The 18,207-nt window shown below is 38.8% G+C and overlaps 1 protein-coding gene across 3 annotated transcripts in view; it reads left to right on the top strand.

The window, feature by feature from the left end:
* PTPRO (protein tyrosine phosphatase receptor type O) overlaps window positions 1-18,207 on the top strand; it is a 152,445-nt gene that overhangs the window by 114,536 nt on the left and 19,702 nt on the right. For 2 of the 3 annotated variants that reach the window (XM_030960251.1, XM_030960252.1), the window contains exons 13-19: window positions 2,181-2,320; window positions 5,360-5,492; window positions 6,853-6,973; window positions 8,726-8,794; window positions 12,636-12,719; window positions 16,363-16,398; window positions 17,378-17,459. In XM_030960251.1, coding sequence (XP_030816111.1) covers window positions 2,181-2,320; window positions 5,360-5,492; window positions 6,853-6,973; window positions 8,726-8,794; window positions 12,636-12,719; window positions 16,363-16,398; window positions 17,378-17,459 — 665 coding nt within the window. The remainder of the gene's footprint in view (window positions 1-2,180; window positions 2,321-5,359; window positions 5,493-6,852; window positions 6,974-8,725; window positions 8,795-12,635; window positions 12,720-16,362; window positions 16,399-17,377; window positions 17,460-18,207) is intronic. The other variant, XM_030960254.1, reaches the window with a different exon arrangement.

The raw sequence follows: 18,207 nt of genomic DNA, 5'->3' as shown, positions 1-18,207 counted from the left end.
CCTTTCTTTGAGCGCGGGATTTTTTTGTTGGATTGAGTTTGATTTCTTTTTCCCCTTTATGATGTTTGAACTTTGAATAGACAAAAGTGAGGATATTTTGCCAGAGGTTTTCCCTCTCTCTGTTTCTGAGGGGAGCAATGGGAGTTGTAATTAGCAGTAGTGGAAACTGACTCTAAGTGATAGACGACTCAGCACTTGGCAGTCACTTAAGCATTCCTGCCAAATGTTCTTCCCTCCACGATGTTTGCTTCATCCTGGCAACTTTCCACCTGCAGAAAAATCAAGCCATTTGCTGGAAGCAAAAGGAGGATTTGCTTGGGACGCTGCCCAAATGCAAAACTCGTATTTTAATTGAGGCTATTTTTTTACCTGGAGTGAGGGATGGAATGTGTTTCTGAGTCCAAGAGCAGATATATGTGTGCAATTATGGGAGAGGGACACTTTCCTGTGTAGCTCTGGGACAATATGTGCACTGCAAGCCCTGTGACACACCTGAATATCCAACTCTTTCCATAATGCCAATATGGCTTGGGCAGACTCCAACCCCAGAACACAGATCTGATTGTTTCAGGATCAGATACGTCTCCAAAATGTCTATAACTACTTCAGCAAGTCCCTTGTGCCAAGGTTCCTGTGACAGCATCTCACAGAATGAGGATAACAAATTATTTGTGAAAGAAAAAAGAATCAACACAGAATGTTCTTGTGCATCATTGTATGCAGTGTGTCAGAATCCCAAAATCAGGTCATTGTTTGAGAATTACAGCTTTAATTAAACATCCACAGAATAGGAGATCTGAAAGCTGTGCAGAACAACTCAGAAATGTACAGCCCAAATTTTACAGTCTCTGAAGGCAAAGCAGAAGAGCCCAGGAGGCCTGAGGTGTGGAAAGCTAGGGATTTCTAGCACCCATCATGGGAAGTTATCGGGATGAATATCAGGATTAAGCATTGGTGTTTAAGTAATACTGAGTATATTAGCATTATGCTTAAGCTGTTTGCTCCTCTCCTGGTCCTCAAGATTTTCCCTGCTGTTCTGTGCTTTCCATTCCCCAGGTTGGTTTGGGTGTGGGTACAGTGAGGGGTGACCTCCACAGGGGTCCATGGGCAGGGAGATGGCCCTGGAGGCAGCAGCCAAGGCCACTGGACATGGGGACAGGGGAGTGCAGATCCCCATCCATGTCTCACAACATTTCTGATGCCAGGAGACCCTCCCTCTATCACTCTTGTCATAGGGTTGTCCCCTACTCGACAGACTCTGGTATTTGTTTGACTATTGTCAGTTCATCCAGCACAAAAGCAATGAAAATCAAAGTAATTCATTGAGGACCTCTGGAGATCTGGACCTCTGCATTCCTGCAACTCATGGAAGTCAACACAGATCCAGTAGCCCTTTAATGATAACCAGAGGAAAAAAAAACCAAAAAACCTCAAAAAACCCAGCAGAGAAAAAACAAACAAACAAAAAAACCCAAACAAACAAACAAACAAAAAACCCCAAAAAACCAAACAAACAAAAAAAAAACCCACCAAAAAAAAAAACCAAAAAAACAAACAAAAAAAAAACCCCAAAACCCCAAAAACCCCAAACCACCCTAAAAAACAACTAAAAAAACTCCGGATTCCCCATCTGGAGTGGGTTCATTCATAAACCCTACAAGTTTGGGGTGGTTTTTTTGTTTGTTTTTCGTTTTTTTTTAACTGGAAATTTGCTAAATATTTTCTCTGCAAAGGAACCTAGGCAGCCTTTGCTTGTGGGAAGCTGCTTCTTTATAGTCTCCTGGGCAGGCCTTGTGAAAGAAAAGCCTTCTCAGGCTGAATGTGTTGCTAACAGGTGGACAGTGGTCTTCTCTGAAAGAGTTCCTGCTAACATTGTTCTATTAATAGAATCCACAGATCATCCTCAAACAAGGGCTCTGCTGAAAAGGGAAGTGAAGTAATTATCCATCTGTCCAAATAGAGAACGGTTTAAATAGAGAAGAAAAACCAACACACTTCATCATCTTCCCATTTTACAGGGGTAGTTTGTCATCATGAGAGGATTTACATTGGTAGACTTTATCTGAAGGAAATGAAAGATAGCAGGGCATCAGGCATTGCTTTCAATTTTTTCATTTTTTCTCAGTTGTCTGGAAACTTAAAGATAAGCTTAATGAAAGGAGATTTTTCTCTTACACCAGAACCAGCCCCTCCAAAATCACTGTTTGCTGTCAACAAGACTCAGACCTCTGTGACTCTGCTGTGGGTGGAAGAAGGAGTAGCTGATTTCTTTGAAGTTTACTGCCAGCAGGCTGGATCTGGCCAGGAAACAAAAGCCCAGGTATGTGTCTCTCCTTTGGTGTCCACTCTTCATCCCAGAATTTAACTTTTAAAAGCTAAACTACTAAAGCTACGCTTCAAACACTAAAATATTTTCATTGTTTTGCAATGTTAAGGTTTGACTCTGTCTTACTGATGAGGTTATATGACTGGAGAGAAATTGTGTGCATCCAACAGTGCCACTGGAATTGGCTTCATGTGGGAATGGCTCTGATAATATAAAAATAAAATAAATTATTATTTTATGATACTATATTATATTTAAGAGTGCCATAGTAAACTATACTAAAGCATATAGAAAGGATACTTACTCAATACTAAAAAGATAATGAAAGCTGTGCAAAAACTAACAGGCCACAAAACTGAGATAATGCCAATGAGCAAGAAGGTAAAATTGGTCAGGTAGCTTCATAAGGAATGGGGAAAATAGACATATTTAGATGCCATGGGATTTCTGATACATTATCTGATTATTTCTGGAATAATTTATTCCTGGTTTTGAGGTCTGTTAACTGAAGTTCAGTAGGAACTTCCTTGCTATTCCAAGAGTACCTTTATGCAAATGTGGCTGCTCCTCATGCATTTTATATTATTTATACCTCAGGGTATTGTCTTCAAGACCCACCACCTCAGCCTCACATACGAATCTCCTTTTCTCTCTGTCCAGTCAGGTACCTGTGCTCAGCAGCCAATTTAAATATATAGTATTTAAATAGGCAACGCTGTTCAGTGAAAAAGAGAAAGCAGTAGTAGTTTTAATTCCTTGGCATTCAATGCTGAGCATCATGTGAGGTTTACTTTGTGCTTTAGCTGATGGTATAATGAATCACTGTGATTACGTGCCACAAAACCTTATTCTCATTTGCACTGTGACACATAATGGGGAATCATTGAGAAAGAAGTGAAAAATTACCTACTTAAACCACTGATTAACACATGGAAAAGACCTGCACGCTCTTAAATCCTATAGAAGATCAGTCTGAATTATTTCATATTCTTTTAAAATTGAGACAGACAATGACTAAAGGAAGAAAAAATGCTTACATACACTTTAATCTTTTGGACCATTTAGATTCCACCTCTAGATTCCTGCTTTTTCATGCTGAATAGCAAAGGTCCTGAAGTCTTGTATTTGCAGTGTTCCCAGACGAAGGCAGGAATGATGAATCTGACTCCATGTTCTCAGAAGGCTATTTTATTATTTTATGATACTATATTATATTAAAGAATACTATACTAAACTATACTAAAGAATACAGAAAGGATACTTAGAGAAGGGTAAAAGATAAAAATGAAAACTGGTGACTCTCTCCAGAGTCCTGACACAGCTTGGCACTGATTGGCCAGTGAGTGAAAACAATTCATATGAAACCAATGAAACAATCACCTGTGGGTAAACAATGTCCAAGCACATTCCAAAGCAGCAAAACACAGGAGAAGCAAATGAGATAATAATTGTTTTCATTTTTCTCTGAGGCTTCTCAGCTTCCCAGGAAAAGAATCCTGAGCAAAGAGGTTTTTCAGAAAATATGACGGTGACAGTGAAGTCATTATCATCACTTACCAGAGATTCAAAATAGTGATGGAATCAGGCAAGGAAAGCACCAGAGGATTTGCAACTTCAGATCAGATCTGTTTTAAGAACATCAGGAAAGACTGCTTCATCTGGCAGATGCTTCAGTGGGTGTCTCATTGTTGACAGGAACATCTGGCACTGGATAATGCAGAGATACTCAGCTCACTCCTCATTAGATCCATCACTCTCTTTTCTGTCTCCATGAAAAACTGGGAAGGGCTCCTTTCTGAACTGTAAAAAGGGATGCTTTCCAAGTAGGCTGGAGAAAATTCTTTGTGATTTTCCATGCTAATTACATGAATATTTTTGTCCCTTCCCTGCGTCTTTAAATCAGTGAAATGAAAAGCAACAGCTTTCCAATTTTGAACATCTTGGATTTGAGTTGACTAATTTAAATTTCCCAGAGGGGAAAATGGAAACATGCAACCAAGTCCAACTGCCAAAGTGTGGCTCCTCCTTTCAGCTCAGGCAATAAAAGTCTCCCTCCTTTTACACTCATGTGATTTCATCTGCATAACGTACCTCAGAATTGCTCTGCAACAGGATCTTAGGATTAGCCATGGCTACAACAGGCTCTTGCAAATATCCAGTGCTTGGGACTTGTTACAGCACCTTGCATTCCTCATCTGGAGGGGGTTACTTCTCCTTCTCTCACTTCTAAACCACTGGTTCAGTGTCCCTGTTTTTACAATTGCAACCCCCCCCCCCCCCGGTTCTGCTGGACAGAGCAGAAGTCATGTGTTGTTCTTGCTGTTTGTTTTCTCCCGCTCTATCAGCATTTAAAATCCAGAAAAGAGTTCACAAATGTCATAGTAATTAACACATTGTATAAATACATCATGTAGAGTTTCTGCCAGCTAGAAAAACTGAGGTGTAGGGTGTTTGATTATAATTATTACCCAAAGACTTTGCTCTAGCTTTGTTTTTCGCCTTGGCCACTCAAAAGGGCTCACAAGTCTCCACACCCAGAGGAGCTGCCTCACAGGCAGAGATTTCATGAATTCAAACCAGAATTGTGATTTCATTCACGGCAGAGGTTATGATGGCCTTGGTTGATCTTTGAATAAAAATAACTTAGTTTTCCTCCTACCTGTGTGGCTTAGAAACCAGAGCTCATGAGCTGTGTCCACCTCTGGGATGTCCTGGAGGTCTCAGTGTTTACCCCTACCCCTCATGTACCTGACCAACCCACTCTGGGGCATGTGTCCTTCCCTTCCCAAAAGGCTCTGGGTCCCTGGAGTGCTCTGGGGTGCTCTTGCAGCTGCATTCCCCCCTGTTGCTCCCCTTTTCTGCCAGACCATCTGCCTGCTGTCAAGGGCAGGCCCTGGCTCCCTTTCCTGTGTTTCAAAGCGCTGATTTCTTCCACCAGATCTGACTTTACCTGTCAGATACACGAAACACTGATTTGTGCTCTGGCATTTATGGAAGAGACAAACTCCTGCGTGTTTCTCCCCATGTCTGCAGGAACCTGTCACTGTCTCCTCACACGTTGTGACCATTTCCAGCCTGACCCCTGCCACCTCCTACAATTGCAGCGTGACCACCTTCAGCCACAACAGCCCCAGCATCCCCACCTTCATTGCAGTTTCCACCATGGGTAAGCAGCACTTCTCTGCTTTCTTCTTCTTCCTCATCCAGCTCCATCTGTTCCCCTGTTGTATTTGGGTTGCCCCCAGACGAAGGCAGGAATGATGAATCTGACTCCATGTTCTCAGAAGGCTAATTTATTATTTTATGATACTATATTATGTTAAAGAATACTATACTAAACTATACTAAAGAATACAGAAAGGATACAGACAGAAGGCTAAAAAGATAATAGTGAAAAACTTGTGACTCTTTCCAGAGTCTCAACACAGTTTGGCACTGATTGGCCAAAGAGTGAAAACAACTCACTAGAAACCAATGAAACAGTCACCTGTGGTAAACAATCTCCAACCACATTCCAAAGCAGCAAAACACAGGAGAAGCAAATGAGATAATAATTGTTTTCATTTTTCTCTGAGGCTTCTGAACTTCCCAAAAGAAAACCCCTGGGTGAAGGGATTTTTCCAGAAAATGTGAATGCCATATTCCCCTTTGCTTTCTAAAGCTGCTCTTTGTAATGCTGCCCCAAGGGTTGTTTGTATCATGAAAAGGCTTTCAGGTGTGGATGGGATGGGGGAGAAGCTTTAGAAAGACCTCAGGAAAGGCCCCACTTGGAAAATATAAACTAGAGGCTCAGTTCTGCACTGGGTTTTAGAAATCAGGGACAGAGTCTGTGGTGTCAACACTAAACATCAGGTTCAGTCAATACTAACATCCACTGCTTGATTACATTCATTGAGAAAAATGTTTTCTCAGCTAAGCCCAAACAAAAGGAAAATCACATTCTTAATGTGTTAAGGCTTCCTGCATTCAGCAAAGAAGTAAGGGACAAGCAAGGTCTCTGCAGGATCCTCAGCAGTCACAGCCAAAAGGCTCCCGAGGGAGGATCCCTGGGCATGTCATTTTCCAGAGTAATTAAGCAATTTCAACCCAGTATGTTGCAAATCCCCCCTTTATTATTTTGCTTCTGGGTCAGAAAAAGCATTGATTATTGTTGAAGAACAACTTCAGAGTAGAAATGTGCTTTGGAGACATAGATGATGATGAATATCTGTATTTTGTATACCTTCACCGTTTTCCCTTGTGTTGTAAATGTCAGCTAAAGAGGGAAAAAATAATAAATCAGAACATGTCAAAGTTTAACAAAAATGCCAGGGTGAAGGCATTTCCCCAAAGAAATTTTCTAAGAGGAATAGCTACTCAAACTCTCCCCTTATCTCCTGTGGTAGATTTTTCTCTCTCTAACACTCCAGGCTCTTTGAGATAAGTTTAAAAAAATAACATTATCAAAACTCAGGGAAAAACAAAACCAAGGAAAAATGTCAATGCTTCTGAACTGAATAACTGAGAGCAATTTTCTGTGTGTACAGTCACTGAGATGAACCCCAATGTTGTGGTAATCTCCGTGTTGGCCATCCTCAGCATCCTCCTGATTGGGCTGCTGCTGGTCACTCTTGTTGTCCTCAGGAGAAAACACCTACAAATGGCCAGGTAAGTCCAGATTTATGCTAATTAAAAAAAAAAAAAAAAAAACAAGAAACAAAACCAAAAAAACCAAAAACAACAACAACAAAAAAAACCAAACCAAATAAAAAAAAAAAAAAAAAAAAAAAAAACCCAAAAAAAAAAAAAAACCAAACCCCAAAACCAAACCAAAAAAAACCAAAAAAACAAACAAACAAACCAAAGAAAACCTCCAACCAGACACTGACAAACATTGTAACAATAGTTTCAGCTGAGAATGCTTTTGTTGTGCTGCTGTTGAGCTCATCTTCTCCTTGTATCTATTTTCACTCTTGATCTGACTGACTAGCCTCAAGCTTTGTCTTATTTTGAGCTTTGCAGGATTTATCCATAAATGCAATCCCATATTACAAAAGGGCTGTGTCAGGGACGTTAATGATAATTAGGGTCTGAGGCAAATGAGCATGAGCAGGACATCAAGGTTCTTTGCAAGTCTTTGATATGGTTTGGAACAGGAGATTTTTTTCCATACCAAAAGATAACATTTTCTAGAGAGTCTCTCTCTCACCATTTGCCAGTCTGCACCAATCATTTGTGCCTGAATATTGAAATTCAATTTCCTTTTCTAGCAGGTCGTACCTGCAGTAGTTCACTTTAATGTGGGTTGTTGTGGCCTGTGTGAGCTGTGGAAGCTTCCCCAAACCCTATATATTCTGCGTGTATATATATGTATATATATATTTTAAAAATTGGTTTACCTACTAGTCTTGAAAGAGTCACAGAGTCTTTGTCCTTTTATAATCTATATAATATATTTTATATTAATTTACTGTACTGTGTCAAGAAAGGAAATTATTTAATGTTAAAAAAATGTATGTAAAAAATCTTGTGCTTAACAACCTAGCAGATGCTGGATTTTGTGTGTTGTGTCTTGTCTATGTATTCCATGCAATAGATGACCACATCACACATATGTTTTAAGTTATCTTTTAAAGAAAACATTATATAGTTATATTATATATTTTATATATATATTATGTCTATTATATAGTTTGTTCCTTTTGCATGTAATTTGCTGTGAAAATCCCAGTTAAATTAATTATTTTCTATTTAATTACTGAGCAGCCAGCCCAAAGCTATTTCTCTTCATTACTCCTTCTAGCCAAAGAAGATAAACACCCCAGAAGGAAATTTTAAAAAATAAATCCAGAAAGAAGCTGCAAGCAATTGTTTGCTTAAATCAAGAAAATAGTCAAGTTAGTTTATAATTCATAGCTGAAAATAATGGACTTGTGATAAGGACACTACTAGAATGCTATGCATGATTTTTTCTTCTTTTCCCTACAGTTATTTCCATAACTCAAAATTACCTATAATTATCCTGTAAAAAGGATACAATTAAACAACTTCTCCTTAGAGTGGGAACAATGAATATTTAGTATAGAAAGGTAAATATTGAACCTGTGCACTGAGGCCAGTGCCATGCTATGGAAAGCACAAATCTGGACAGAAGATAAGGTCTATTTGAGAATTTCATTCTTTTGAATCATTTTGAGGCAATTTGATCTCAGGTGGTGTTAAACATTTATTGGTTTTAGACAACCACAATAAGGGGTTCTAGTTATGTTCATAACAGATTGTCTCAGACCTAGTCACAGATGTGAGTGTTCAGCACTTCCCTGCACCTCCAAGAGTTAAATCTCTGTTAAATCAAGCTCTTTTCAAGTGTTGTGAATCCAAAAATAGTAACTTTTTAACCTAATGGTCTTCCTGGAACAGGGAGTGTGGGGCTGGGACCTTTGTGAATTTTGCATCTTTGGAGAGAGATGGAAAGCTCCCCTATAACTGGTGAGTGTTTGAAGCAAAGCTTATATTCTTTTTTCCCCATCTCTGCTTTTTGGCAAATGTTATCTGTAATCTTAAAGTGCTTATTTTTTTATGTCATTGCTGTCCCTCTTTAGGATAAAACTACTAGGCTTGTTAATTTTGTATTTTATCCCTTGAATGCATTTTATTTCTTGAATGATCACTGAAGACATGCATTCTGTCACCTGCTATTTTTAGTAGGCAATGATGTATTTGCATGTCAGCCAAGTTGCATAGATGTGTTTGGGGAGGATTTTTTTTCCCTTTCTCTTACAGACATATTTCCTAAAATAACACGACTGTAGAAACTTGATCTATAAATTCATTAGCACTTCCATGTACTTGCATCCAGGAGTAAGCTTATTTGTAGATAACTAATTACCAACTGTCTTTATACAGCACTTTTAATAAATATTTCCTTGTGTTACAAGCCAACTCTAATATATACTGTAGCTTAATGTTCAGTGCTGTTGAAAAAAATATCAAAAAAACTCCCTAAATATATCTTGCTGGTCTAGAAAATCACCTGCAAGAATTGCAGGCACTGATATGGACTGTAAATCATCTCTGTCACCATCAGCTGAAGAGAAGTATTTGAACAAAGAAAATCTGTAGGATTAGCTTTTATGGAAGTAAAAGGCTCTGAGAACCGCCTGAATGGCAGTGTGAATCTGCCACCCCTATTTTGATAATCATCCCTATTTTGATAATCAAATGAGTGGTAATGACAGAGCCAAGGTTTACTGTTCCATTGTTAGCAATCTCTGCAAAAACCTCCTCTCTTTCAAGGCAAGTCCGAGCACAGACACTTAAAAGGATGACATCAGCCCCATTCCAGTAGGCCAGGAGAAAAAACGTGCCTTTACACCCATGGTCAGCTCTGCTGACAGCTGAGAAGTTGGAAAGAAAAGTTGGTGCACAGGGAACTGCTTTCCATGACCTCACAGGACACAGCCTGCCAGCCAGGCTGGGATTAGCTGGATTGACACTGCACCACCACAAGCCTTTTGCTAATAAGCTGCAAACTGAGCTAACAAGCCCAGCAAATCTTGTCAGTATCTCACTGTGCTGCTAATTAACTGGATATTAAACAAGCTTCTCTTGCTTGGTTTAGCTTTAATAGCAGCCAGCTGTAAGCAGTACAAATGAAACCATCCCTCAGCTTCTCTTGCTTGGGCTGTATTAATGGCAAAAAAGTCAGAAGATCAAACACTCATGTTAATTAAATAGCCAAGCTTGAATGAAATTATTGAACTAGCAACAGATGTTATTAAAACCATAAAAGGCTCTTTTCTTTTTTAATGGGAAGGGAATTAATAGGTTTGGATGTGAAAGTGAAGGTTCTTGCTTGATTTAGCATATATATGTATGTGTGTGTGTATATGCATATATGTATACATACATAAATTAAGTTATAAAATATAAACTGAGGAAAGCATTCCTGCTTAATATCTCCACAAACCTTTTGTAACTGAAGGCAGTGTGCCCTTATCTTATGGTCCTTATTTCTCTGAGAGTTGTTTTGTGTGCCTCTGTTGTCTAATGTCAAGAGCACATTCACAATCCATCAAGGCAGCCAGGTGGGAAATTCAGTCCTAAAAACAGAGAGAAGGATTGGCTCATTCCAGGGATCCAGTCAGGGAGCCATGGGCATATCCACTAATTCCTAAGGGAAGCTCAGCTGACTTTTCAGAGTTTCAGCAATCTCTGCATCTCCTTCTTTTAATTAAGTTGTTCTGTATGCCTGAGCAGGATGTGAAGGACTACATGATTCCAGAAAAAAACAGTATTGTATTTATTAGGCAATTACACATTGTTCATATGTTGAATAAAATAAATTGCTTTAGCTGTCAGAGCTCCTCGTCTGTGAATATAAATCAGTTTGCAAGTATGTTAGCCAGTGATTTGATAAAGTGTGGAAAATTCTTGTGAGGATTGGCAATAAAAGAAGCCCAGGCTTGAATAATTCCTTCTGCCTCTGCAGGCAAGAGGAAGTAAAACCCTCACATGGAGTTTCTCAAAGGAAGGAGAAGTATTCCAGCAACATCATCACTTCTCTCTCCTGAGCCTAATGGAAACCTCTGTGGCACCAGAGATCTGTTCATAGAAAACCAAATTTCATCCTCAGTATAGCCCCACAGAAACTCAAACAACAAATGAGCCTTAAGGGTCTGATATTGAATTCAGGGCAACCCCAACATGGTGATTGGCATCTGACTCTATTGACTCAGAATTCTGAATAAATGCTTTATTAAAACTATATTATATTGCATTATACTATACTATATTAAAGAGATACTATGCTATACTGAATTACATAGTAAAGAAAACCCTTGACTGTCTCCTGACAGTCAGGATATAGCTTTGAGTGATTGGTAAATTCATATAAAAAACCATAACCAGAATCCAGTTACCAAATCCCTTCAGATACACAATCTTCCTAACACATTCCACACGTGCAAAAACAACAGGAGCAGCAAGTAGAGATAAGAATTGTTCTCTCTTCTTCTCTCTGTGCTTCTCCAGGAAAAAGCCTGGAGAGAGAATTATCTCTCTCTCTCTTCAGAGCATGTGAATGCCACAGTCTGATTCTGCAGTTATTGTGGTGTATGATTGACCCTCTTGCTTCTGGCTGAGCCACACAAATCCTACAAAGCCTGGGGCAGGTGCCCTGCAGAAACTGCACTGCCCATTTCCTCTACAGCAGCAAAACTCATTAAAGCACAACTTGGAGTTTTCACTGCATGGGCAGAAGATTTCCTCACTGGCTGGGAGATTGAGATTAGAGATGATTCAATTTGACATGACTTCTTTATCAGGGAAAACACAGTATCTACCAACTTCATAAGAGCCAAGGGTACTGAACAAGGAAATTTAACTTTGTGTTTCCTCTTTAGAACAGCTGCAGAAGGGTGGTACCACTTTTAAGGCAGCAGATTTTCTGATGGGGGAAAAAACCACCCCTGAGGGTGTATTTGAGTGAAAAAACCCCAAACCTTTTACTGAAGCCAAGTTTGTTTGAATTCCATGAGTTTTCCATATTTGCAAAACACCTGAAGCCCATTTCACCAATAGATAGAACAGGCCTGAGTGGGTTTCCTGAATTAATGCACACAGAACCTGGTAAACAGCTTAACAGCTTGCAAATACAGAAGTTTAGAATTATTTTGTACTCATATTTCCTTTAGCCACAGTAAAATCTGCTGTAGACAGTAATTCACAGAAAGCAGAATTAGAAGAACTGTTCAAGCAATGTTTAGATGAAAACCTAGGAAAGAATTTAAAGCACTCTGCAAAGTATTATAGGGATGCCTTGAAAAATCTGACTCAATAGAGGGTATTGAGAGATGTTGGAAGCATCTGAATTTATCTCTAATATAGATCTTCTGATATCCACAGGATCACTTGCAGGAACAAACATGGGAGATTATGTATGTGATAAAAGCAAACCATATCAGTACTGAATATCTCAAAACGTTGAAAGTATGCTTAATAGCACCTGTGCAATGGCTGGAAATCTGTTAATGATGTTTTCCTACCCACTTTACTCTCTGAAAATTAGGAGTAACAGGACTGAATCAATATGATAAGACACACTTATTTTGACCACATAGAATTTTGTGTTGGATAGCTGGAACTCCTGCGGGTTGAGGAGGAAAAATTCTAGGGATGCTAATAATATTATTAGGAAGTAAGTAAGAAGTAGGATTTATGGGTTTAGCTGATTTTTAAAATAGAATTTGCTGATCTCCTGATTTCTGTTTGTCTTACTAACTCTCCTCACTTTTTCATCTTTATGTATGTTATTTATTAATGCTCACAGGCGTAGAAGTGTATTTGCTTTCCTAACTCTGCTACCCTCATGCCTTTGGACTGATTATCTTTTGGCATTTTATGTTAATCCTTGGTAAGTGATTTACTTGTTTTTCCATATGCAATGTGTAAGCAATGTGAATTTCTATGACATGAAAAATGTGTGGTGGTACCTTTGTTCTCAAACGGGTCAAAGATTTTGGAGATAAAATTTTGCACTGGAACATGGACTGGAGAGGATGTGGGTATCAAAGTATTTGCTACCCTGCTTCATCTGGTTTGTCTGCTTATTCTCCAACCCATTTTGGTATTAAACAGCTAATCTTACAGTGGTCATCATATCCATCTCATTGCTGTCTTTGCAATTTTTGCTGCTTCATGACAAGTCCTGGCTTCCTCTGTCCTGGTTATTTACATGTTCATTGCCTGGCACTGACTTCTGCTGCTGCTGTTCTCTTACTAAAACTGCTTGATTGTGCCCCACCTGTTTGGTGTGTGATGTCAAATACATTTGTTTTTCAAAGGTGCTCTCATGCCCTCCTGATGTCAGTAAAAGTTTTGCTTTAAAAACAAAAAAACAGTTCACTGAGAATGGATACAACTAGGAGTCCCAAAGAGTAAAAATAGGGTCACTGTGTGCACATATTGTGTATGTGGGTATATTTAATACTGTGGGTATATTTATTACTGTCTGTAAATAATTTATAAGGATTTAGTAAACACCTGCTTGTTTTCTTGAAAATACCTAAGAAAGCCACTCCTCTTCTTAGAATCAGAATTGTTTTACAAACCATTTAACAAATAATTATAATTGACTGTGACCCAAAATTGCCTAATTCATATAAAGAAACTGAAGTTCCTGATGGTCTTGGGTCCAAGTTTCAGGGTTTTACAAAAAGGTGGTCCTGAGGTTAAGATTTTATTTCCTAAACATTTTCCCTGGTCTTACCATGAGGCACCAAAGTCCTGGTAGGCAGACATTAGCATCTTAAGGATAGGGATTTTTGAGACTGACTTTCCTTGAGTTACAGTGGGTCTGTAGAAAAACCCATCCAAATTTTCAGTGGGCCCAGAAATGTAAGTACAGAAAGGTCCATTTCTTCTGTCAGGAATGCAAAAGAGTTCTCCACACAGACTTCACTGAGGAGGAAGTGAACGTATTCCCCACCTCTCCGTGGTTTATATTATATTTATATTATATTTATCTTATCTTATTCTTGGAGTTTGTCTGGTGTAAACTCAGCTAACTCTCGAGCTGTAGAGGTGGAAGGTCTGATGCCTTGTGAAGGCTGCCCTAGAACACAGGCTGGATGGCGTTAAAGAATAAAGCAGAGATTTATTCAAATGATCTCCTCCATGGATCCACCTTGGGCAGCACAAGAGCCCAGCCAGGGCTGCACCCAAGATGAACCAAAATGGCCCCAAAATGCACGAGCGGGCACAGGGTCTCTCACTGTGATCAGTTCTGCTCCATTTGCATATTGGAGTTAATTGCCTAATTACAGCTTTAGGTTATGAAGTCCCATCCTGCTTGTTTTTCCCTCTCCAGCCCACGTTGTTTGTGCTCCTGGGCTGAGATTTGGGTCATTTGTCCTTGGTGCTCAGCTGGAGCAGGAATTGTTTTGTCTCCCTACTCTGTGCAGAGAGCTCACCATCCCATAATATGAAACACACTAAAGCAGCACAGAATCTGAAAAAATATAAAAGCTGAAACCTGAAGTTTTGCTTTTGCACTGCTGCAGAAATGTTGTCATTTTTTGTCCCTCTGCCTTTTTTCTTTTATTATTCATTCATTCACCTCTCCAGATGCCTATCTTTCTTCAGAGGTTTTCCCTTTAATCAATCTACCTATTTCAGTCTAGGTGATTAAGTTTACAGGAGCTGAAGTGGAATGAGATGAGATTAATCCCTCTCTTTGTATTTTAATATGTAGACTAAATGGAATAACAGATGAAACACCCGCTAATGTTTCAAGTGTTTTTGTTTTGCACATAAGCTGGTTTAAAACATTTATGAACGTTCAGGAAATAATTGTAATGCTAAGAAACAAAGGCCTCTTGAGACTATCAAAGCACACAAAATTCTTGCTGAGAAATGTTTGTCAATCATTTGTTTTATTGCCTCTTGAAGTGTTCCTTGGAGAAGCGTTCTTAGAGGCATTCCCATCATAAAGAGCTATTAAGAGCTAAGACATTTAGCTATTTTTTTCCTTTTCAAATTAATTCTTATGTGCCTGACATTAAAAGGTTTACCATAGTCACAGGGGATAGAGGTGTGTTGAATAATTTAGTGGAATTAACATTAAGACTTCACTGGAAAAAAAATCTTCGAAGATGGAAAATAAATACTACTAGTTTAGGTGTTCAGTACATATGAATGTACAGATAACATGATAGGCTGAAGAGGTTTATAATATTTAATCTCCACATTAATATAAAGCTGGTATTGCCATAGCTCTTGCTAATTCTGCAGGCAAAGCTCCTCATCTAAATATAAATGTACTTTGACAAAATAACAAAACTACTGCAGGTTGTGGCTGCTCCAGAAACTGAATATTTTGTAAAATTTAATTTTGGAAAGTAGCCCTTTATTTGTTTTTAATGTAGCTTCTAAACTTAACAAGGTAGAAAAATAAAAATACTCTGCTTTTTAATATTTCTTTCTGTGTAATTTCATTATTTAGAATTTAAAAGTCTTGTCCTTTAATTTACTAATTGAAGCCATGAACCAAATGATCTAGACATAATTTTCATATCACCATGAAATTTAAAATAGCATCATTATAATGTGAAAAAAGAACAGATACTGTTTAATGCCCAGGAATTAAAAACTGACACTATTGAAATTCCTTCTGAGTAAACAAGAATCTATTTGAGCTCTGTGGCTGATTGAACAGAGATCAGTGTTTTTAGACCTCTAGCCAAGTAATTCCAGGGTGCTTGCTTTGCTTATTTAATTTTATTTTTGCTTAACTTCTTTGTGGCAACAACAAAAGGAGCACTCACCCCCCTTCCAAAAATCCACCCCATGGTAGCTGGTGTAGGACAGTTCTTAAGTCCAATCCTTTGGGTTTTACTGCTTAGCACACTCAGAAACCTGCTCAGAACTGTGGCTAGTGTATTACATCAGCCATAAATCATTGTTTTACATGACTGGCACAATTATCTCCAGCTGTTTAAAGTCAATTAAATTATCTAAGGTTTAAGCTTGAGTCCTGCTGAGGTCAGTAGGATATTTGCCTTTGGCTTCATTTATCATCATAAGCAGGTTATGAGACAGGCCCTTTCTTTTTTCTTCACCTTTTCCTGAATTTGCCAGTGGTGTTCTTGTCCCTTTACCCAACAGATGCTTCTCATTCCCAGGTGCTCTCCAGTGTTGACATCCAATTTTCCAAGCTCAGGCCCTAGGGACTCAGTCCCAGCCCACTCAGAGCCAATGGGTCAGGATTTATGGGGGACCCATGGCTTTTTCTGGGCACAGATTTTCCTTTCCAGTCGCAAATCCCATTCTCAGAGCCACAGAATGGGATGTACCTCCCACTGGACTCAACGGAGATCTTGCTATCAGCTTAAAATTATTATAAGTTATTATCACCAATCTCCTCCTGAGTATGATGGAAAAACACACATTTTTAAATCAGTGCTGTCTTTGAATAAAGGTTGTACAAGTGTTTAATGAACTGTTTAATTCATAAGTATGAATTAAAAACACTTCCATTTTTTTTTTTTTTTTTTCAGGAGTAAAAATGGATTAAAGAAGAGAAAGCTGACCAAGTATGTAACTTCTTTGATCTTTAAAGGAATAAATCTTAGACTAAATAGGCATTATGGAGTATATGGCATAGTGGTATTTCAGTTACAGATACAGAAAACTTCTTGATAGACATATCCCAAGAGAGATACCTGAAAGCAGAAAACAAACACAAATAGGACAAAAAGAATTATGCTCAACAGATTGTAGTAAAACATACAAAATTAGTCAGCAGGGAAAAGATTAATTATCCAACTTAGTGATTTCAGCAGAGCTTATCCTTAGTTAAAAACTGCAAATGGTGAAAAAGCTGGGATGCATTTGTTTGCAGTGACATTTCCCCGTTGACATGGGGCTCTCATTACAGTTGTTGCTAGAACATCAGATCATTAATGCTAGCGGGTAAACAGGAGTAATTAAGTGGTGATAAGACAGGTTCCTTTGGGCATATTGCCTCCAAGTAAATGAGAAGATTACTGTGTACATGCTCCAGTAGCTTGTAAATTGGAGTATGATAATTAGGTGAGGGGAGCTGTTTACCTGTGTTTCGTTACTCACAGCATCAGCCTAATTATTTCTGTGTTGTGTTCAGGGGCTGTGCCTGACTAACAGATAGATCTCACCTGGAAAAAAAAAAGTGTGGAAAGAGGGGAGTCATTAAATCAAGGCTAATTCCTACCTATGAAGCTCTCCATGGTTTTCCATAGTTATAGACCACCTATTTTTAGCCACCATCTCTCTGGGAAGAGAGTTTGACTTATAATTACAAATGTGTGTAGTTGTCAAAGCCAGCAGAGAAAGCAGTCAGGGCACTGGCATCCAAAATGTATTATACCCACCATTTGGTGGCCCTGAACCACAAGGTTTGTCCTTATTTCTTTCTAGCATTAACAGCTGCAAATAAATATTTTTGACTTGAAAGTATTCTGGGGGAAAGAAATGAAAAGTGCTACAAAAATCAGATTTTTTTTAACCTAATTTCTCTCTATTTTTCTTTTAAAGCCCAGTCCAGCTGGACGATTTTGATGGATACATCAAGGATATGGCCAAAGACTCAGATTATAAATTTTCTCTGCAATTTGAGGTAAAACTCTGAGGATTCTGCCCTGTGCTACTTGCCATGCCCAGATCAGCTTTTTCAAGATGTTTAGGCTGCATGGCGTGCTCCTGTGTGCTCTGTGTTGGTTGATCTGTGGCGTTGCTGGGTGGGCCAGCTTCACTTCCTCCCCTGCAGAATTCAGAAGTGGAGCTTGGTTTTGTTAAATCCTGCATTTATTGAGCTGATTGGAGTGGCTTCTCACATTCAATTTGAGCTAACTGTCAGAAAAAACACACTTGCTTTAAGTTTAGGGTATGCTGGCAACCTGAATTGAATTTGGGATTTTAATGGCTTTATTTTATTTATTTAATGCCCTTTGAGAGGAAGCACTGAAATAAGGAAGTAGCATCAGAAATCTCTATAAGAGAGAGGAGATTTCTCTAAGAGGAGTTCAGGTGCACTGTCTTAATTACTCAAAATTTAAAGTCAGTTTAATAGTATAAAACTAAACCCCATCCCTATCCTGGGGCTGTTTCCCAAAGGTTTAAGATGGAAAGCAGTGGGGAGGACTCTCAGGGTGTTTCTACAATCCTTTCCTGACAGCAAATTCTCCTGATGCACCATATATTACATGTAACTGCTGAAGACGATGACTAGAAAGATCTTCCAAGCACTTCCCCAGGACTGAAAGCCACTTGAGGATTTCAAGGAGCCTCTTTAAGGGGGGCAGATGACCACCACAGAAATAACTTAGCCAGCCCCTGGTTTGACAGGATTTTTGGTTTGACAGTGA

This window comes from Camarhynchus parvulus, chromosome 1A (assembly GCF_901933205.1).
Source record: "Camarhynchus parvulus chromosome 1A, STF_HiC, whole genome shotgun sequence".
Taxonomy (NCBI): Eukaryota; Metazoa; Chordata; class Aves; order Passeriformes; family Thraupidae; genus Camarhynchus; species Camarhynchus parvulus.
Note: the sequence above shows the minus strand (reverse complement) of the source record. Positions and strands in the feature narration are given on the sequence as shown.